At 42.3% G+C, this 22600-nt stretch overlaps 1 protein-coding gene across 2 annotated transcripts in view; it reads right to left on the bottom strand.

The window, feature by feature from the left end:
• Sh3rf3 (SH3 domain containing ring finger 3) overlaps window positions 1–22600 on the bottom strand; it is a 368946-nt gene that overhangs the window by 128529 nt on the left and 217817 nt on the right. Inside the window, exon 3 of one of the 2 annotated variants that reach the window (XM_013034285.1) lies at window positions 13849–14112. In XM_013034285.1, coding sequence (XP_012889739.1) covers window positions 13849–14112 — 264 coding nt within the window. Of the gene's footprint in view, window positions 1–13848; window positions 14125–22600 lie in introns of both variants that reach the window. The other variant, XM_013034284.1, reaches the window with a different exon arrangement.

Raw genomic sequence — 22600 nt, 5'->3', positions numbered from 1 at the left:
ACAGATGCTGAGGGGATGTGGCCAAAAGGGAACCCTACTGCATTGTTGGTGGGAGTGTAAACTCGTTCAATCACTCTGGAAACAGTATGGAGGTTCCTCAAAACATTGAGCTCTCCTATAACCCAGCAATCCCACTTTGGGGCATTTACCCAAACGATCACAAACAAGGCCATACTAAAGCTACCAGCACAACTATATTGATTGCAGCATTATTTACCATAGCTAAGATATGGAAACAACCCAGATGCCCCTCAGTAGATGAATGGATCAAGAATATATATATATATATATAGGAATTCTATGCTTCCATCAGAAAGAATGACATTTCCCCATTTGTTAGTAAATGGAAAGACTTGGAAAATATTATATTAAGTGAAGTAAGCCAGACCCAAAGAAATATAGGTCCCATGGTTTCCCTTATTTGTAATAATTAGTATATGTTTTACCAGATGAGCAGAAAAGGTCAAAAGCTATGTTCATATGACCATACATGATGATGCTAATTAAAATGAACCCCAAGATATGGACACAGAGATTTTTCTTTGTTGTTGTTTTTAATGTGCTATATGACTTTTTTTGTTTCTTTTATATGTTTTTCCTCCTATGTCACTGTATTTTATTTGGGTACATTGCATCTTTTATATACATTTATCTAATTTTGGGAAGGGAAGAGGAATACAAAATGCTGGAACAAGGACACAGGATGACCCATTGCAACAATGATACTCACAAGACATATGTTGGAAATGAACTTCACAACTTTTGTGGGGAAGGAGGAGCAGAGAAAGGGGGGAGGAAAGAGACAGTAGGAGAAAAACAAATGCTCGACAAGAAATGTACTCATTACCTTTCTGATGTAACTGTAACCTATATGTACACCATCTTTACAAGAAAATAAAAATTAAAAAAAAGAAAGTGAGGCCCTGAGTTCAGCCCTATAATTGCATGTGCACACACACATACACACATCAGAAACAAATATGAGGGGGTGAGGTGGCTCAGGGATGTCGCTACATGGCCCTGGACATGAACAATATAATCAAAGAATATAATGGAAAATCTCTATATCCACATATTTGATAACCCAGATAAACAAGAATTCCATGAAAGATATGGTCTGTCAAAAATATATAAAAGAAATCTAGATGTTCTAAATAAGCCTATATCTATTAAAATCAATTAGAATCAATACTAAAATCTATTCAAATCTATTAGAATCAATAAATAATGAGCTTCCAACAGAAAGCATGAGGCCTAGATGGGGTCAATGGTGAATTTAACAAAGATTTAAAGGAGGAATTATATCACCTCTCTATAATCTCTTCCAGATGATAAAAGCAGAATACTTATAACTCATCCAATGAGTCCAGTATTACTTTTAAAAAATTGTATTGTAAAAGCGATATACAGAGGGGTTTTAGTTACATAAGTTAGGTAAAGAATATAGTTATTTTTGGACAATGTCACTCCTTCCCTTGATCTCTCCTATGTTTTACCTCTCATCTCCACCCACAAGTTGTACAGTTCATTTTCAACTTGGTGTCTAGGGAGTATTACTGCTGCATCCTTTGTATCACTAAGTATCACTGTTCACTCTCTGTCTCACTATTTCCATGTCTCCCGGTGCCCCTCTTAAAGAGAGATAAGTGAACAAATAAGACAAAAGGAAAAGAAAAAAAACAGCAACAAAGAGAAAAAAAACTCTTGTTTTGATTTCCTGGAGTTTATATGATCAGATGTGCATAGCTATTGTACCTTTATAATCCTCTTCTAAGAATATCCTCCTAGGCATTCACACAAAGTGAGACCAATATTACTTTAATGTCAAAACAAGACCCCCTCCTTGCAAAAAAAAAAACTACAAGAAAAGAAAACAACAGATCTAAATAGCTAAGAACATAGATGCAAAAATCCTCAACAAAATAGTAGTAAATCAAGTCCAACAGAGTGCAGACAGAATTATATAGTATGACCAAATGTGATTTATCCTAGGTATGCAAGGCGGGCTGAATATTTAAAAATCAACTCATCAAATTTATGGGTTAATAAGAGAAAGCCCACATGCTCACATCAATAAATACAGATAAAGTGTTTAATGAAATTCAATACCCTTATATCAGCAAGGTAGAAATAGAAGGGATTTTTTTTAACTTGACAGTATCTTTAAAAATCCCTAGCTGCTGGGTGTTGGTGGCTCATGCCTGTAATCCTAGCTACTAAGGAAGCTGAGATTTGAGATCAAGCCAGCCTAGGCTTCGTGAGACTCTCATCTCCCATTACCCACCAAAAATTCAGAAGTGGAGCTGTGGCTCAAGTGATAGAGTGCTAGCCTTGTGCAAAAGAGCTCATGGGCAGTGCCCAGGCCAGAGATCAAGCACCAGTACTGGGTTGTACATGCTCATTCTCTCTCTCTCTCTCTCTCTCTTTCTCTCTCTCTCTCTCTCTCTCACACACACACACACACACATCCATAGCTAACATCATCTTTTTTTCTTTTCTCTCCTCTTTTCCCTTCTTCTTTTTATATGTAGCACTTGAATTTGAGCCCAGAACCTCGTCATAGGTAACTAACATTCTCTCTCTCTCTCTCTCTCTCTCTCTCTTGCTCTCACTCTTGCTCTCGCTCTGTACATGAATGCCAGTACTGGAGCTTGAACTCAGGGCTTCATGCTCTCACTTGGCCTCTTCATTCATGGCTGATGCCCTACCACTTGAGTTATACCCCTAGTTCAAGCTTTTTGCTGGTTAGCTGGAGATAAGAGTCTCACAGACTTTTCTGCTATGACTGGTATAAAATTTAAAACAAAGTATCATTCTTAAATCAGCACTGCAAAATGAAATATTTAGGTGTAACTCCAACAAAACAGATGTAAAAGCAATATAAAGAAAATTATAAAACTCTGATGACTAATATCAAAGGAGTAAGTAAACTCAATTAGATGTCAGTTTTTCCCCATCTCAATTTTCAATGTAATCCTCATGGAGAAATCAGCAATAAAAGAATAGATTCTACTGTTCATATGAATATTCAGAAGACCATGGAGTACTGAGTACTGAGGGAGACCTGCAGATTGACACACTTGTCTTTAAGATAAAAAAAAAGAATCAGACAGTGTGGATGTGTGCAAATCAAGGTAATGTAACATTGAAATAGCCACATAAATACAGCTGATTAATCTTAGATAGCAAACAAAAGATAATTCAATGGAGAAGAGATGGTCTTTTTAACAATTGGTGCTGGATATCATGATAGCAAAACAAAAAAAAAAGATTCTAGACACAGACCTTACATCTTTCATAAAACCTAACTCACAGACCTAATGTAAAATGCAAAGCTATATAACTCCTAGAAGCAAATTCAGAAAATCTAGATGACCCTGGGCTGTCAATGACTTTTAGTTTACAATACCAAAAGCACAGTCCATGAAAGAAAGAATTACTAAGCTGGACCTCATCAAAATTAATGTTTTCTCCTCTGCAAAACACACTATCAAGAGAATATGAAAACAGGCCACAGACTAGAAGAAAATGTTTGTAACATACACTACGATAAAGAATAATCATTCAAACTTAAAACTCAACGATAAAAATCTAAAATTGTATCAAGAACTTTAACAGACACTTCCCAAGGTCCACAGATAACAAAAATAGGAAAATATGCTCCATATCACATATCACCTGGAAAATGCAAATTAAAACAACAATGGGAGAATGCCATACACATCCCTGACTAAACAAAATGCAGAACATAGACAACACAGAATGAGAAAGGGTGTGGAATAACATGAACCTTCATGCATGGCTAATAGGAATGCAAAATGGCAGAGCTACTTTGAGGGTGGTTCTGTGGTTTATTACAAAGCCAAACATACTCTTCCTATGCGATCCAGCAATTGCACCTCTCCAGTGTTTTCTCCAAGGAGTTGAAAACATAGTCACACAAAAATCTACACATAAATATTTAGAGCAGCTTTGGTCACATTTTCCAACCAAGATTCCTGTATTACTTAGCTGTGATACATACTTGAGAAAACAACTTAAAGGAAGTATTTATTTTGGCTCACAATTTTAGAGGTTTCAGTTCATTATTGCAGAAAAGGTGTGACACAGAAGGGCAGCTCACATCACTGAGGCTAGGAAACAGTGAGAGGAACTATCTGCCTGCTAGCAGACTTTCTTCTTTCTTCCTTTAGTCTATCTGGACCTGAACCTGTGGGATGGGATCACTCCCACTGGGAGTGCGTCTTCCCCTGTGTAGTTAATCCTCTCTGGAACAGCCCTCACATTCAGGCCCAGAGGTATGTGATTTACTTATCTCATAGGCAGCTCACAATCCACTCATCTTGATAATCAATATTAGCTATCACAATGTCCTTCAGTAGGGAAACAGGTAAGTAAAATTATGGCACATTCAACAATGGAATATTAGCAATGAAGAGTTATTTGGTTTGAAAAGACTTAAACTCACATTGCTACTGAAAGTTCTGGAAAGCAAAAAACATGGAGATAGTGAAGTATCCATAGTTGTAAAAGGATTAGGGGAAAGGGAGAGCTGCATAGGTGGAGCACAGGATGTTTATGGTAGTGTATGACACTGTAGTGGTGGATATGCGCTCATATCCACAAAATTGTGTGACACCAAGAATGGCCATTGGTTCATAATATGTCAAGACAGGTTCATGGTGACGGAAAAAGCTACCCTGCTGGCATGAGATGTTGATAATGCAGGAATCTATGAATGCAGGAACAGAGGGCATGTGGGAAAATCTGCTCCATTTTTCTATGAACCTAAACTGTTCTAAAATAGTCAAATCTTTTGGGTCCAGGTGGCGCATGCCTGTAATTCTAGACATTATGGAGACTGAGATCTAAGAATCATGGTTCAAAGCCAGCCCAGACAGAAAGATCATGAGATTCTTATTTTCAGTCAATCAGCATAAAGCTGGAAGTAGAGGTATGGCTCAGAGAGAGCCAGCCTTGAGGGGAAAAAAAAAGAAAAGAAAAAAAAGGAAAAAAAATGAAACAAGCAAGAACAGGAAGCCCAGAATTCAAGCCCTAGTACTGACACACATGTACAAAATCAAGTCTATTTTTAAACATCAGCTAACAGGACCATTGAACAATGAATAAACTATAGCACCTTATAAGAACATAGTATGGAACTCACAAATACTAGAAATAAAGTAGCACATAAAATTATATCATTGGCATGCCAAGCTGAAACCCCTTTGTATAACTACTTAAAACTAATGAAAATTATTTAAAAATTAACTAAGTAAGAAACAAACTCATTCATGGTGTTAGCAGATGTGAAATGAGAAGGGTGATGTGGGGTAGTGATGATGGATGAAGGTATCAGGGCACTGTATCATGCTACTTCTTGACTAGGTAGGGATTATAAGCATACATTCTTTTTGTGACAACCTTTAAACTGAATAATTATGATGTGGATTATTGCTATACATACTTAGAAGAAAAAGTTTAGTTGCTTCTCTCTCCTCCCTGTCCCCCCAAAATTAAAAAGGTGGCAAAGAGTCAGGCTTATCCTGGGCCACCCGTGAGGGTAGAATTAGCACCAAGGGCCAAAAGTTATTGAGTGGCCCCACTGCCTCATTGAGGTGATATTTTACTGTATGTATATTATATTGCATGTCAATTATCACTACATTATCATCAAAACCTACCCCACTTTCTTAGAAAGGGATCATTTCTTCCTCTCCCTCCAAGTTCCCTAGCACCTTAGAGGATGTTTATGTGTACTGGTGCTAATGTTTTCAAGATAGTAAATATATCAGGATTCACTGGCCATGCTTCTGTTGAAGCATGATGGTAGCTCAATACCTTAATGAACATGGCTATGTAGAAGTAGAACTTAATTTACAAAAACAGGTAGGAGACAGGACTTCTGGAGTGCATCTTACTTTATCAACCCTTGATATGGATAAGTAAACTAAACCAAACCAGATCTCACAAAAGTCACAGTTGTTAGAAAGGGTAGACACATTTATAGGCGAACATTATCGCAGCATTCAAGGATTTTCTGAATGAAATTTGTTTCCGCAGCACCATTTCCCTTCCAGGTGCTAAACCTCATTTCATTTACAGGTTTCAAGTCAAGTATATAACTCACTTTGGGCCAGTAGACTTCCATATGTTGTTTGCTCTATTCCCTGATATTTCTCAGTTTTAAGAATACACCAAATGTCATTGCCATATGGCTATGGTTCTCCTTGGCATGCAGGTAGTCTCTGGGTAGTCCTAAAGGATCCTAAGTTTGAGTTACGAACATATGAAGTGGTTATTAAACGATTATATGGCTTTCCTTCCCAAGGCTTAGTAGATAATACATGTGTAAAGGATTCAGGTGACACGTTGGTCCCATCACCTATAAAGGACTTTTCATGTACATTTTAATTCATTTACCTGCCTCCTCCAACATCTGGGCATTCATTTCCACATGGGGGAAAGGAAAGCTGAAAATACAGGTGAGTCTCTCTTCAGAACAGCAGCTAAGCATCAGAATGTATACGTTCAACCTCTTTGTCCCTTCTTGAGCAGCCAGGCCACACTGCAAACCATTTAGACACTGCTTGGTAAATGTCATGGCTCATATCAAACATTTCAATACTTAACCTGAAATGCTCTAATCACTAAAACCTTGAGAATCCCTTCAGCAGCCCCTCATTCTATAGGAGCCACATCAGCCCCATCTCATCTCTCTCTTATAGTCAAGTGATTCCCAAGCAACAGGAGCAAGCTAAAGCCTGGAGAACCTGGATCATAACCTTGCATGGATCCAGGTTCCTCCTCACTTTCAGCAGCAGCCTGACTGTGTTCCAGTCTTTCAGTGAGTCCAAACAATTTGGAAAATTAAAAATGGGAAACCTCAGTCCTCCATGGCCTTTTCTTGCAGAAATGACACCGAAGTGTGTTTCTCAGAGCTGTTGCCATTGGTGCAAAGGATCTTAATGGAGTCATTAGCTGTCACTAGAACAGGTTGTCCCTGCGGCCTCTCTCCTTGTCTTGTTAGGCTTCACAACTCTGACTTGCCATGCAGCCTTTGTCCCTGGCCCAAATTTGAGGTTTCCCAAGGCTTGGGCTGCTCAAAGTGAGGAATCATTGGGCTGAGGAGAACCTATCGCCACAGGATGGCCCCAAGAGAGGTCAAAAGTCTGGGATCCCATTGTCTTTTCTGTGTGCCTATGATAATCTCACACCTCTCTGTCTACTCATAGATCCTGGGCACTTGTAAATGGCCTCATTGGTGCTCATCTTACCACCTTTGGACTTACTAAGTTGGCTTCTAGAACACAGACTCAACTTGACACATCTGAAGAGATAATGAATAGACCAAGAAGACCAGCAGAGGGTAAGAAGAGTCTCAACAGTAAGCCTGTCTCCCTGCCACCATAAGTCAGGCAGATATTCAGCTTCACAGTCAAAAGACTCCAATATCCTTACCCTTGCATGTTACCTTCACCACCCATGCTAGGGATGGGAAGTAGACATTCATGACCCACCTCCTGGGATGGTGTCATGTGACAGGCACTTAACACTTCAGGAGAGAAAGGCAGTGGTCAGAGATCAGAGTTCTGAGTGCGGGGGCTCCATTGGAAGGAGTGTAGCTCTGCCAGCAGTGTCTACTAAGGCCACACTACAAATATTTGAGGCAAGATGCTGGCATTGGAGATGAGAGAGACAGTAGATTGCTGGAGACCTGGAGAGAGAACTGACTAGCAGGCCAGGGCATGATGCATGAAATGATCCAGGGACCAGCAGTAAAACAAGGCTTGGAAAGGCACAATGCTGGGCCAGGTGGTGTTTTAGTGGCAATATAGGATTTGCCATTGACTAGAGGGGAGATGAAAAGTCACTGATGAGTTCTGAACAGAGGCGTGACTTCAACCATGTAGAGCAGGCTGGGTGCCTTTAGGGAGCAGTGCCAGGGCAGGACCGGTAAATCTGAAGTCTGGTGTGCTGAGAGTAAAATAACTTACATTCATGTATAGTGATTTCCTGACAAAGCTTCAAATGTAGCCCAGGTTTTGTCTGTAACCCCAAAACTGTTGTGTGTGCTTCCCTAAGCCCCACGCTGATGTCAAAAGAAGGGGTTAGATAAGAAGACTCATTTGGGGGCTGGGAAGGTAGCTCAGTGGTAGAGTGCTTGCCTTGCATGCCTGAGGCCCTGGGTTTGACTCCTCAGCACCACATAAGCAAAAAGAAAAAAGCCGGAAGTGGTGCTGTTGCTCAAGTGGTAGAGCGCTAGCCTTGAGCTGAAGAGCTGAGGGACAGTGCCCAGGCCCAGAGTTTAGGCCCCACGACTGGACCAAAAAAAAAAAAAAAGAAGAAGACTCACTTGTGAAGTCATTCCTGTGGACATTCTTAGTGTTGGCACACAGTGGAGGCCACAGAATCATTGCCAAACCTGGAGGGAGGAGTCTACCATTCCAGAGAGTCAAGAAGGAGAGCTAGTTATTGTAAAGAAGGGACCTATGTTTCTTTGCGCCTGGCTTACTTCACTTAATATAATTTTTTCCAAGTCTTTCCATTTCCTAACAAATGGGACGATGTCATTCTTTTTGATGGAGGCATAGAATTCCATTGTGTATATATAAACCACATTTTCTTGATCCATTCATCTACTGAGGGACATCTGGGTTGCTTCCATATCTTAGCTATGGTAAATAATACTGCAATAAACATAGTTGTGCTGGTAGTCTGGGACAAGCAGAAAAGGTCAAAAGTTATGTACATATGACCAGATAAGATGATGTTAAGTGAAATGAACCCCAAGATAGGGATACAAGTGGTTTTTTTCTTTCTCAATATTGTTTCTAATGTATTTATAATGTACCATGTGATTTTTTGTTGCTTTTTATGTTCCTCTCCCACTGTATAACCCCTGTTTTCACTGTATTTGATAACGGTCTAATTTGGGGAGGGGAAGGGAAAAGCAAAATGTTTAAATAGGGATACAGGTTGACCCATTGTAACAATGAGCTGTACAATACACGATGTTGAAAAATGAACTTTACAATTTAGGCACGGGGGGGGGGCTGTAGTTGTGGAGGTGGGAGGGCAGGGATGGTAAGGGGAAACAAAGAACAAAGGAGGAGGCAACACAGCTTGATCAGAAATGTACTCATTACCTTGCTCATGTAACTGTAACCCCCTCTGTACAGTATTTTTACAATAAAAAACTTACTATTAAATAAAGGAGAACTACACCTCCTCAGTGTCCCTAATAACATTTTAGGTAAGTAGCTGGGCAGGATGCTCAGGAGAATGATTGGGAACCTCTGGGTCCCCTCAGACTCATGCTGATTTGGGCCACTGCCAAAGTTCCTGAATCTCTCCAGGGGAAAACATTCAGATTCCTACTCCAGAGGAGGATGACAAGACAAGGTGGCCCAGATGGCTGGCTGTAGTCTTGACATAGGGGCTGGCCACTTTTTACCCCAGGCAAACCTCTCCAAGCATTGGCCATCAAGAAGTCAAGGGGCAACAGAATCAGTCTGAAAATCCTCAGCTTTCCATACATATTCACCACAGGGAGGATGTTTTATTTTCATGAGCACTCTAGGTAATCTAAGGGAAGTATACCATTTGATGAAACAGTGACTTCTCTTCAACTGGAAAGAAAGGTAAGGATAGAGAGCAAAAACATGCATGGGAATAGTTGCTGTGTTCTTCATTCCCACACACCTTTGCTCAACAATTCCAGTATCAGCTCCATTTTATAGTAAGAAGAGTCTCAAAGACTAATAAAATGTTTCCCAAAACAAAAGTGATTTGAATCCTTGTCTGACTCTGGAGTTGAAATTGCATTTGATTTTCACTGATTTATGTCTATCTTTTGGGTGAGAAGAGCATTGTCTAGGACCATGATGGGTTGATTCATAAAGAAGAGAGTTCCGGGCATTTAAGAAATGATCATTTTTAGCATGTGACCTTAAGCTGGTCGCATGGAAGATCTTACAAATACATCAGCAGAATGTAAGTTTGAGTGGGTCAGAACAAATCATGATAGTGCTTAAAAAGGGATTCTTGGCCCTAGTGGGTTGGGAATGGGCAAAGGGGGCATGAGGTGAGAGTTAGATCACAACAGCAGCTGCATCTATCCCATCCAGTGCTGCCTCCTCCTGGCAAGAAGGAGGATCCAAGTAGACATGGCAAGCCTCAAGGCTGACTGCAGTCCAGTTGTACAATGGTGATTCTGTGCTCAGCCCAGGCATGCCTGAGAAGAGCTTGTGGCCTTTGAGGAGTCTTGGCCATTGCAGCATGAAGTCACAAGGGTGAGCAAATGCAATTCCCTAGCACAGTGATGTCAGTATCTTCATGAATTAAACTTACTGAATAATAGGGGCTCAGGAAACATTTTCTGGGATCCAGAGTCACATAGAAATAGAATGAGGGGTAAACTACCAAAATGCAAATGGAGCTCACCTTGAGAGATCATATGTCATACTCTAAGCTCAGCTCTTCACTTAGATTATACAGTCATCATACTCACAGTGTGAGCCCTGGGTTCCTAATCAGAAGATGAACTGCTCTGGTGAAGTGTCTTTCTAAAGCCGCATAGACAATCCTCAGGTCCATATCTGCACAAGACACCTCTCCATCAAGCCTAGCTTGCCTGTAGACTCAGAAGGCCCAGGTACAGAGCTAGAGAGAGCTTCTTAGATCTTTTGGCAGGGCCAGGGCATTAGTCTTTGTATTTGTGCATTCTCAACTTTTTTAGGAGTGGCAATACTGAGAAGTTATAAAATATGTGTTTTAAAGCCACTTTACAAAAGGTAACATTCATTCTCCTCTTAAATAAAACAAAGACTGGGTTTTAAGTGATTTTTAAATGATGTTTTAATAGGACTATTCAAAACCCAACAATGAAAATAAAAGTCTAGCTTTGATCCACCTGCCTCATGATTCTTTAAATGCCACCAATGTCACCATGATGGCACTGTCCTGCGTTTATACAGACTCTTGTGTCCTTTCAGGCACCAGAATAGAATAAAACCCAAATGGCAAACATGGTCCTCAGAGGTAAAGCCAGCTGGCAAAAGCCAGGGATACTGAAGCACAAGTGACATTAGATTACCTGGGATGTGAGGTAGATGGAGACCATTGGGACAATGGCCATGTGCATCTCAGTCATGCTATAGGCATTGTCCAGTCTTGCCAGGAAAACAGACATGGAGCCAAGCAGAGACATGGGAAACAGTCATGTTCCTTAGAGCCTGAGTAGGGAAACTTTAAGAAGAGATGCAGGTAGATCAGTACAGTAGGTAGGGAAGCTTGCAGCCTTACAGTTATTCTGTGCTTCTGGGTCTTGATTAAGAAAATTTCGGCCTGTGCCAAGGAGCCCTAGAGTTTCTCCTATTCCTTCCTGTAATGTTTCCAGGGTGTCTACTTTGACATCAAGGTCTTTGATCCATTTGGAGTTGATTCTGGTACAGGGTGATATACAGGGATCTAGCTTTTCTACAGGTTATTAACCTATTTTGCCAGCACTGAAGAGGCTGTCTTTCTTCCGTTCTATTTTTTTAGCTCCATTATCGAAGATCAGGCTATAGGTCTTTGGGTTCATTTCTGGGTCTTCAGTTCTATCCCATTGGTCTTCAGGTCAGATGTGTCAGTAACAAGCTGTTTTGATTATTGTGGCTTTGTAGTAGAGTGTGAAATTTGGTGCTGATATTCCTCCAGCAACGTTCTTTTGCTATTTGGGGTCTTTTATTGTTTCATATAAATATTAAGTCAAGTAAGCCAGACCCAAAGAAACATAGGTCCCATGGTTTCCTTATTTGCAATAACTAGTATATGTCTAGGACAAACAGAAAAGGTCAAAAGCTATGTACATATGACCATATAAGATAATGTTAAGTGAAATGAACCCCAAGATAGAGACACAACTTTTTTTCCTTTCTTGCTATTGTTTTTAATGTATCTAAAATGTACTATGCATTTTTTTGTTTCTCTTGTATGTTCTTCCCCCATGGTATAACCCCCATTTTCACTGTATTTGATGTCAGTGCCCTGCATCTTATACATGCTTTTTTCTAATTTGGGGAGGGGAAATAACAAAATGCTGAAACAAGGATACAGGTTGACCCATTGTTGCAATGAGATGTACAAGACACTATGATGAAAATGAACTTTACAACTTGGCGGGGGTGGGGGAGAAAAGGGGGAGAGTTGGGGAGGTGGGGAGGGAAGGGATGGTATGGGGAAAACAAAGGAAGGAGTACCAATGTTCCATAGGAAATATACTCATTACCTTACTCATGTAACTGTAACCCCTCTGTACACTATTTTTACAATAAAAAAAAAACATAAAAAAAGAAAGAGGCAGGCTACTGTGGCAGTCAAGATAGGCTGTTTTACAGAGAGAAACTAGACCTGTCTGAAAGCTCCCAGGTCTGGTTTTCCCTATTCTCTAGTGAGGCACGGAAGAATGGCCTTGGCGTGGGCTGTCTCTGTCACTGTGGTCAGCTGAGCCTGAAGCCATACTGAGGACTGTTTCCTTAGCAAGGCCCTGACTAGACCCAACAGGTAGAAAATGACAGCACAGAGCACCATAGGCCCCCTGGAGGGTCTTTTCCAGCAGAGTCTCCAGAAGCCATTGTATAGAGAGGTTAAGCAAAATACCCTGGGAAGTCACTACTCTGGGCCTCAGATAGACAGAGGGAAGGGAAAGGAGAAGGAGGAAGGAAAGGAGGGAGAGAAGGATGGAGAGTGGGAAGAGAGAGTTCTTGTTCAGACTTCCAGAGAAGCCACACCAGGCAAATGACAATGGGAATTAGCTTCTGAACACCTTGATGAAGGAAAAAAAGAGAGAGTTAGATATCTGAATGAAAAACAGATTATTCACTGTCAGAATGAACAATAGAACAAGACATAAATAGCAGCCAGGCACAGGACATGCCAATTTTGCTCAAAAAATGCTGTACGGGGTACTCCTGCAGTTCTCTACAGAGTTGCAGCCCACAGCCAAGCTTTGCCAGCAGATATAGAGAGGGATGGGCTGGACACAGGAAAGGAAAGCAATAAAAGCCCAGAGGAACTAGGAAAAACATGGGCCTCAAAATTAGAGACTGAGGGAAAAAATCTAGCTCTGTTATTTACAAGTGTTTCATATTCAGAGATCAGGGATGGCGAGGGAGGAGTGGATAAACGGATGGAGAAAAAGGAGGAAAGAAAACCAATCAAGGTAGACAAATTAAGGCTCCCATTGCTTCCTTTGGAACCTCAGAGCATTGCAAAAATGACATGCAGCCTGCTAGTCTAATACTTGGTACAGATATCCATTAAAAGGAACTTCAGGACTGCAAGGAATCAGGTCCTCTGCATTTCACTGGCTCTCCTGGGTAGTGCCAAAGGTAAGTACTGGCACTTCAACTGGCTCTCTGTGCCTAGCCTGGCACCTCTGTTATCCTGCAGGAGGGCTGTCAGACGCAGCGTGGGACCAGACATTCCTGTGACATGAATGAGACCTGTGTAGCCGTTCCCCGGTGAGCTCTGTGAGTCTTGGCAGCACTAATTCCCCTGTCCTAGAGTCAAGGCTATGAACCATGACTAAGGGTACCAGGCCCAGTTGTAAATCTACTAGAGGCTCATATGATCTTGTACTCCCAGGGTAGCAATGGGTGGAGCCATGTGTCGGTTTGTGCGCCGTCACCCAATTTCATAAAAAAATATCTTGAAGCAGACACATCCTTCTTTCTCATAGAAGCACAGAGAGGTAGGCTAAGTGATTTCCCAAGAGTCTCTAGGAGGAAACTAGGCCCCAAAAGTGGTAGGAAGGGCTGTCTAGGCACAGAGGTGGGGCTCTGATGGTGGGGCTCACCTTACCTTGGTGAAGGTCAGGCAGTCTTTGTCTTGGTCTCTGTCCTTCATCTCAAAATCATAAAGTGCTTTACCCTGGGGCGGAGCCTGTGGCAAAGGCCGAACACACTGAATGTAGCTGGCTGGGAGAAAGCCATGGGTGCCCTGCAGCTCTCCATGGTACCAGTTCTCATCCACCTTGCGCCGCAGGATGATGATATCCCCCTTGTTGAACTTGAGGTCACCAGGTTCTTTCCCCTCGTAGCTGTAAAGGGCCTTGCCATAGGGAAGCTGGGATAAATTCTAAAAGGAGAAAATAACACATGGTTACTTGGGATGCCTTATGGGACCCTCCCTAGGCATCCAGGGATTCCAAGCATCCTTCTGTGTCTTGGGGTTGTATAGAGAATATCTTCAGACTGGAAACTATTAGAAAGGAACAGACATCCTGTCACAGAAACATGCAAGCTTCCAGACCCTATAAGACAAGAGGCTCCAATGGGGAATACCCATGAAGGTCAAGTGAGGTTGCAGGCCTCTCATTCTGAGTTGAAAAGTTTACAGTAGCTAGGGGCTAATGGTTCATGCTCGTAAATCTTAGCTACTCAGGAAGCTAAGACCTGAGGATTGTAGTTCAAAGCCAGGCCAGACTGAAAAGTCTGTGATTCTTATCTCCAATTAACCATGAAAAAGCCAGAAGTGAAGGTGGGAAGCAAGTGGTAGAGCACCAGCCTTGAGCAAAAAATAAAAAATAAAAATAAGGAACAGTGCCCAGGCCCCAGTACAGGCACATAGAGGTGCTCATATATGTGTGTGTGTGGGTACACACACACACACACACACACACACACACACACACACAAGTTGAAGGTGATATATTTTCCTCCTTCAGAGATAAGGAAGCTGAGGCATGAGTGTAACCTGCCACAAAGGATAAATCCACCTCAGAGCTCAGGAATTCTGAAATGTTATTACCTACCATGCTGTGCTGACTCATTCTCCATTTGGTATTATTTGTTTCTCAAGGATGTTCATCGGAAAAGCTCTCTACTGACCCCTTAGAACAACTCGCATGTTCAGGGATCCTTAAACTGATCATAACAGTCCACATTACATTTGTCATACAAGGCCTCCCTCTCTCCATGGACTAAACCACTGGCACATGCCTACCAGGTCCAAGCAAAAAACAGCCTGACCAAGGAACATGGAAGCCACTCTGCTACATACAATAAGGAGTTCAGAGGTGCCAACTAAAATCCTTTGGGAGAAACTCTTGTCATCCTGCCAAAGGTGAGCCAACCCATCCAAACTCCATCTGCCATCTTTGTTTCAGTGACCAGCTCTGAAACCCAAATAGAATTCTTGGCAACTAGGCCAGGCTCAGTGGATCATGCTTATAATCATACCTATTTGGGATAGGGAAGAGATTGGGCGGATTGTGGTTCAAGGCCAGCCCAGCCAAACTGTCTTCAAAACTCCATCTCAACCAATAAAAGGTTGTGAATGGTGGAGTTTGTTGCCATCCTAGTTACTCAGAATTGGTTAATAGGAGGATGGCAGTCCAAGTGCATCAGAGCATAAAGGCAAGATTGTATTTGACAATTAACAAAAGCCAAAAGAGTTGGAGGTATAGTTTGAGAGGTAGAGTGCCCACTTGGCAAGTTCAAGGCCCTGAATTCAAACTCCTCTACCACCAACAAAAAATAAGTATGTAAAATACCTGGCAACTGTCTGTCCCTCAGTACTGTCTGTCACTTGATCTGGGGTTGGTCTGATGCTGCTATCCACTTCTGGATTTCTCCTAACGATTCTCATTTTAGGTACATGGATTTTTTTCTCCTTTCTCATTATAGATGGCCCACACCTGCTCAACTGAGTAAACTTAGCCACACTGTGTCAGAGGAAAGCCTTACCATTGTCCTCAGTCAATACCTGGCAATTTTCCTACCAGAAGCAGCCTTCTCACCAGGGCTGCCTGTGCCAAGGGTTTCTGTAGTATTCAAATCAATCAATCGCAAACAAAAGCCCCAAGCAGCAGTACATCAAAAACCCTTTGTAGAGGACTTAATAGCATGTTGCAACTCAATCATTCTACATTTATGTCTCAGCAACGTCAAACGACAGTAGTTAAAGAAAGACCTGCTGGCAGACTGACAAACAGCCACACTGACCAATTAAATAGGAGAACCAGAGGGTTTTTCATTACAGAACTCAGAGAGGGGAAAAAATCATTTTGTGTCCAATAATGCTCATTCTGGATAGTTTTGTAGCGTAAGCACAATAGATTGTAACAGGCTCCAATTTTAGAAAGCAGAGGCAAAGGGGTAATTGGCAATACAAACACTGTGCTTAAAAAAGACTGGAAGAGGCTGCTGGCTATGAACCACCAGAAGAATCCCACTGCCCCACAGGGCCAGCCCCTGACCCAGCAATTCTCAGGGACAATTTTGTCTGAAGGTGTCTTTTAATTGTTACAACTGGGAGGTAAGGTATTGTTAACATCTACTGAACCTTAGCAAGAGAAGCTGCCAAGCATCCTACATCTCACCAGCAAGAATGAGGAACTACCCAGCCCAGGCAGCCTAGGCAACCCTGGTTCAGTCTGTTAGGTTAAAATTATTTTAAAAAGACAGAGTAGCTTTCTTCTATTTTAACTCACTTATTACTGCTTTAAAAGTTAAATACAAGCCCTGTGCTGGTGGCTCATGCCTATAATCCTAGCTACTCAGGAAGCTAAGATTTGAGGATTGTGGTGCTTGCTTTTCCCTTGTCTCAACATTCTTTCTCCAGTCCTGTTAGCTCTTGGAGGCATATTCTGCCTTTTCCTCTCCCACTGCTAGCCCTTCCTCTGCTCCAAACCAATGTACCTCACCGGGTTGTTGGCTTCCCAAACACTAAGCTGAACCTACCACCCTCTCCCCACCCATTGCTGATTCCAGAAAATCCTTGATGTTTTCTGTATGGGGCTAAGCCCTTGAGCATAACAGCTGAGACTTCAGAGCTGATACAAACATACTTCTCCACATTGTGCAGCACCCTCACTCCCAAGGACAGTGTGCTTCTGGAAACTTCCAGCTTACATTTCAACCTCCTTTTACCTCTCAAGCCTGCAGTACTCTAGTGGACCTCCCTAGCCTCTAGCCACAAAATTCATCCTATTCAACAAAGCACCCAGGACAAGGATGGGCTAGGTTCATCCTGACAATGAGAACCAGGAACCCCCGACCCCTGATACACCCTTGTATGCTGTTACTTAAAAGGAACTCGGGCTATTTCTGGGTGGGAATGAGGAGTGGGGAAAGTTAGAGAAAGATTAGGTATGGCAAGTCTGGTACCCAATAGGCCCTGTGGAGATCCAAGCAAAATGCACAACTCTTGCCCCAGGTGGAAGGGCAGTTCCCCATGTATGTGAGCCAGGGTAGGAGCTAGCCAGCAGACACAGCTAGGGGACTGTGCACCCTGATTACAGCTCCACAGGTGGCTAGGACCTCACTTGCTGAACCAAAGATGGTGTCTTTATAAGCAAAGGAAGTACATGGGCTCTGGTGTGGCTGTACAGCTATGCCCTATATATCTTCACTGGTGGGCAAGGAAAAGGAGGTGGACAGGGACAAAGCCAGAAGTCAGAGGAGAGAGATCAGAAGTACAGGAGTAAGTAACAGAGCAAAACCAAGAGGTGCAATAAAGCTTTTTAAGATGCAGAAGTCATGTCTATGGGCATTTTTTAAAAGCCAGAAATAATTCGGAAAGCTGGGCACTGGTGGCTCATGCCCATAATCCTAGCTAATCAGGAGGCTGAGATATGAAGGTCATTGTTTGAAGCCAGCCTGGGCAAACAAAACCTTTTAGACTCTTATCTCTAATTGGCAGCAAAAGGCTGGAAGTGGTGATGTGCTTCAAGTGACAGAGTGAAAAAGCAAAGCAAGAGCATGAGGCCCTGAGTTCAAGCCCCAGTGCAGAAACAAAAGAAAGAAAAGGAAAAAAGAAAAGAAGAAAACAGGAAAAGAAAAAGAAATAATGCAGAGAGGCAGAAGAACCAGAAACCAGTTCACTGTCAAAAAAAATTGCTCAGAAATGACAACATGGGCACTTCCACAATCTTTCCTCTTTGAAGCTTTTTTATGAGGATAACTAATTAGTTCATGGAAGGGCCTACAGGCAGCAAAACACTTTAAGGGGCAGGAGGCTTCTGCAGATTTCAGTAGTATCAAGAGACCCATAAGTTCATACCTTCCTCCCAACTTTCCAGCCATAGGTTCCAAGTAGGTTCCTTGGAGCCTGAATCCTTTCTGTTTAGAGGCTCTCACCCCAAAGAGTGCTCCCCTTAGGAGAAAATGAAGCCACTGTTACAGGACTCAGGACATTAAGGAGAGGAAATAAAAGAAAATGTGTGTATGGGGGGAGGGTAAATGTGGGAGACTCATGGGACAATTAACTCAGCCACCCCTGCAAGGCATTAATAACAATTAAAACTTATAATGTCGATTTCACGGCTCGTTACTCAGATGAGACACACAAATCTTCTTCTGGGCTTAATGTCCCAGTCCTGTGAAGACAGCTCACACAGCTTTGATGGGATCAAACGCAGCAGGCTTTGACAAATGGACTTGCATTACCCCCTCAGCCACAGGGGCTCTCAAGCAAATCACTGAGCCAAAGCAGGCTCCAAGGTCACCTGCAGCTTAGGGGAGGGCACACCCATGCCCCAATGGGTCTTATGCCTGCTGACCCCTAGAAGCTGGGGTAAAGCACATGAGCTAACAACTCTCCTGGTTTAGACCTTTAGGACTCTATTTGGTCTCCTTCCCTCACTCAAAACTTTTGTTGTTGTTGTTGTTGTTGATGGTCATGGGGCTTGGACTCTGGGGCCTGGGCACTGTCCCTGAGCTCTTCAGCTCAAGGCAAGCACTCTACCACTTGAGCCACAGTGCCGCCTCTGGTTTTCTGGTGGTTAATTGGAGATAAGAGTCTCACAGACTTTCCCGCCTAGCCTGGCTTTGAATCACAATCCTCAGATCTCAGCCTCCTGAGTAGCTAGGATTACAGGTGTGAGCCCCCTGCACCTGGTTCACTCAGCACCTTTTTACTATTCTAGTGTTTACTATTCAAGGTTTAACTACCTGTCATTAATGGCTATCAGCCCAAGGAGGGCAGACTGCCTGATTTTGTTCACTGCTGCTTGTCTGCCCTGACATAGTTCATAGGCTCCAGAAGATATTGATTGATTTAATGAATATGTGAAAGTTGTCCTAATCAAAATGGAGTCACTTTGAAAAGATTTACCTAAGATAAATAAGTTAATTTTACAAATAACCAAAAGGTTCTGAAGGTGACAATATCATAAGTGCCTGATGACAAGAACTATCCACAGAAACACACACACACACACACACACACACACACACACACACACACCTGTCTACCCAGCAGCTATGTGTTCATTCCTCGATTGGTACCACCCTTGCTACTTAATTTTTTAGCCATGGATTTCTGTGTATTGGCTGAGTGCTATTGGTTCATGCCTGTAATCCTAGCTACTTAGGAAGCTGAGATGTGAGGATGACAGTTTAAGGCTAGCCCTGGCAGAAGTCTGTGAGACTCTTATTTCAAATTAACCACCAAAAAGCTAGAAGTGTAAATGTGGCTCAAGTGGTAGAGCATCAGCATTGAGCAGAAAATGTAAAGCAAGAATGAGAGGTCCTGAGTTCAAGCCCCAATATCAGTACATGTGCAAATACGTACTTACCTGCACATGCATATATGTGCTTACATGCGAACACACACATACACACACACACACACACACACACACACACACACACACACACACAGAGATGAATTTTCCTCTTTATTTTGCCTTTGAAAACTTTCCCCAGCGTCTTTTTTTTTTAAAAGATTTTGTTATTGTAAAGATACTGCACAGAGAGATTACAGTTACATGAGTAAGGCAATGAGTACATTTCCTATCGAGCATTGTTATCCCCTCCTTTGTTTTTCCCCTATTATCCCTTCCTTCCCAGCCTGTATCTTCTTACATGCCCCCATATTTCTATGCAGTGCTCTTATTTATTCCTAATAAATATCATTTATTAGTCTTCAGAATATATGCCATGGTTATTGGGTTGAAAAATCTGTGGGCTAGCAAAATAACCCTCTGGAATTGAAACTTGAACTATTTTCTCCCATGATGTAAGGCTTGGAGCCCATAGATCCAACCATCCTGTTACTAATGGTGGCAGAGCCTGGAAATGCTAGGGGGAAACATCAGCAATTGCTTAGCATGGAGCAAGACATTCCAGCTAGTAGGATGGCCTGAGAAAAGATGGAGTATAGACAGAGGTGAGTGTAGAGCCCACTCATTGTCATCTTCAGATTTACCATCACAGCATATAGCAGAACTGATACATGTATATTAGAGAATGTTCTAGGCATGGAGGACAGGTCATGAAGGGAAGACACAAGTACCAAACAAACAAGTTGTTGTAGGGTCCATGAATGTGGAAAGAACACCTCATGTTTTCTCAGTGTCCACTTTCCCTTTCGTCCTGTCTATGAGACCATTTTGTGTTTCAACAGAGGTCAAGTTTACCCAGCCAAAGCCTTCATTTTTCAGAAGTGTGAAAGAGGCTTACCCAAATCAAGAGGCAGCCTGGACCCCACAGTGGGAATCCTAATAGCAGGAAATGGCATCCTTTCATTCAAAGTAAAAGATGCACATGCAGAAAGCATACCTGTGTGGAAGATATATGTCTACCCTCCCCTCTGTGGGAAGACACAGACTGTCTGTGTGTAGGATGGCTAAGGATGGAGATGCTGTGGGAACCAGGGGCTTTTCCAGGACCATTGGATTTCTAGAAACCCTGAAGGTCTAGAGCTGGGCAAAAGCCTGCCCCATTTCTCTGTACATCCTTTTGTGAACCTAGCAAAATGTGAAGCAAGTTCTGCAATAGCTACTTCATAAAGGAAATCAAAATGAATTGGACAAACATGAATACATGAGATAATTAGAATTGCCTAGAAAAGCATTAACCCAGGATTTGAGAGAACTAAGTCTAGGTCACTAATAAGAATTTGCCTCAAGTTCAGAATGAATTGTAGGCCACTTTACACTACATGGAAAGGGGCAGATTGCATGCCCACATACGTGTATACACGTACCCTCATGATCCATGCAACTCATGCCTGTCTGGTGTCACTGAGAAGGGGGGTATAAAGGTCCACTGCTAATGAAGCTCCAGAGTTGGCAAACCATGCTTAGGGATATAATCCACCCTGCCTCCTGCCTTTGATTTGCTGGGACACATCCATACCCATTTGTTCATATTGTCCACACCAAATAGCTACATCAGAGACCACACAGCCGCAAAGTCATCAGTCATTCACAGAACAGTCTTCGAAGTCTGAGCAGAATGCGAGGTAAGAGTGAGGATGAGGCCCCTGTGTGAATGCATTGTGTCACCTGAAAGTTCTGCAGAGAAGTGCTAGGTCAGCCATGTGGAAATTGGGGTGGCCTTAGAGTGTATCTTTTGATGAAGTACCATAGTTCTTAGAAACTCATTTTTTTCATACACTAGAGAGAATCAAATCTGTCCTTCCATATTTTCTACTAATGTCAAGAGAATAAAATTGATGACAGGTAATGAGTTTTTGTCTCTTAATGAAGAAGGTGCCTATAAAAATGCTAATAAGGGTCTTTGCTTAGGCAAACAGATGTTCCAGGAACCTGGATGGTGGGTCAAAGAAGACATCTGTGGAAAGCATAACACAATGGCTCCTGGCTTTGCACTGGACTGAATGTCAGCTGGATGAAGGGAGGACCTTGACCCAGACTCTGTACACATCAGCTCCAAATGTATAGAACTAGAAAAAATAATCAGCAAGGGTAATATGTCCTCTTGGGTACACCTTTCTCACCCTCACAGGCCTTGTGGATACTCACCAGGGCTCAAGTAGTAATTACTCCAGCATCCCAAGGTATGTTTTATTTCTGAACTTCATTATCCCATTTCTGGGTGCCAAATACTGCTTCCTATTCCAAAGCCCATGACCTAGGGGATCTTCTTAGCAACCTAGCAGGTTAATGAATTAATCAGCACTTTATAGACAGGAAATAGAGGCCCAGTGAAGTTCCAGTACTTGCCCCAGTTTACAGGGCAGGATTCAAGACTGGTGGCCTCACCTGAGAGGCCTATGTACCACAGGCAGAAAAGTCTGTGAAACCCCTTACTAATAGCCTAGAAGCAAGTTATCATTGTTTGAACCTGTCATCCTAGCTGTGACAGGAAACTTAAAATAGATACAGGTGCAGAAAAAAGCCTGGGGCTAGCCACTTGTGGCTCAGGCCTGTAATTCTAGGTACTCAGGAGGCTAAGATCTGAGGATCACAATTCATAGCCAGCCCAGGAGGAAAAGGGACTTTCCTCAAAAAGCCAGAAGTGGTGCTGTGGCTCAAATGGTATAGCACTAGCCTTGAGTCAAAGATGCTCAAGGACAGAGCCCTGAGTTCAAGCCCCACAATCAACAAAAAAAGAAACAAGGATAGAAGCATGTCTCAAGTGGTAGAATTCCAGCCTAGCAAATATGAGACCCTGAGATCAAATACCAGTACTACAAAGAATAAAACAGAACTGATTCCGGTGCAGGGTGATATATAAGGATCTCACTTTCCTTTTCTGCACAGGTTTAGCCAATTCTGCCAGCACCATTTGTCAAAAAGGCTGTCATCTTCCTGTTTTGGGGGGTTCTTTGTCAAAGATTAGGTGACCATATGTCTGTGGGT

Source organism: Dipodomys ordii, unplaced genomic scaffold (assembly GCF_000151885.1).
Source record: "Dipodomys ordii isolate 6190 unplaced genomic scaffold, Dord_2.0 Scaffold186, whole genome shotgun sequence".
Lineage (NCBI taxonomy): Eukaryota > Metazoa > Chordata > Mammalia > Rodentia > Heteromyidae > Dipodomys > Dipodomys ordii.
The sequence above is the reverse complement of the archived record's forward strand: the minus strand, read 5'-3'. Positions and strand labels throughout refer to the sequence as shown.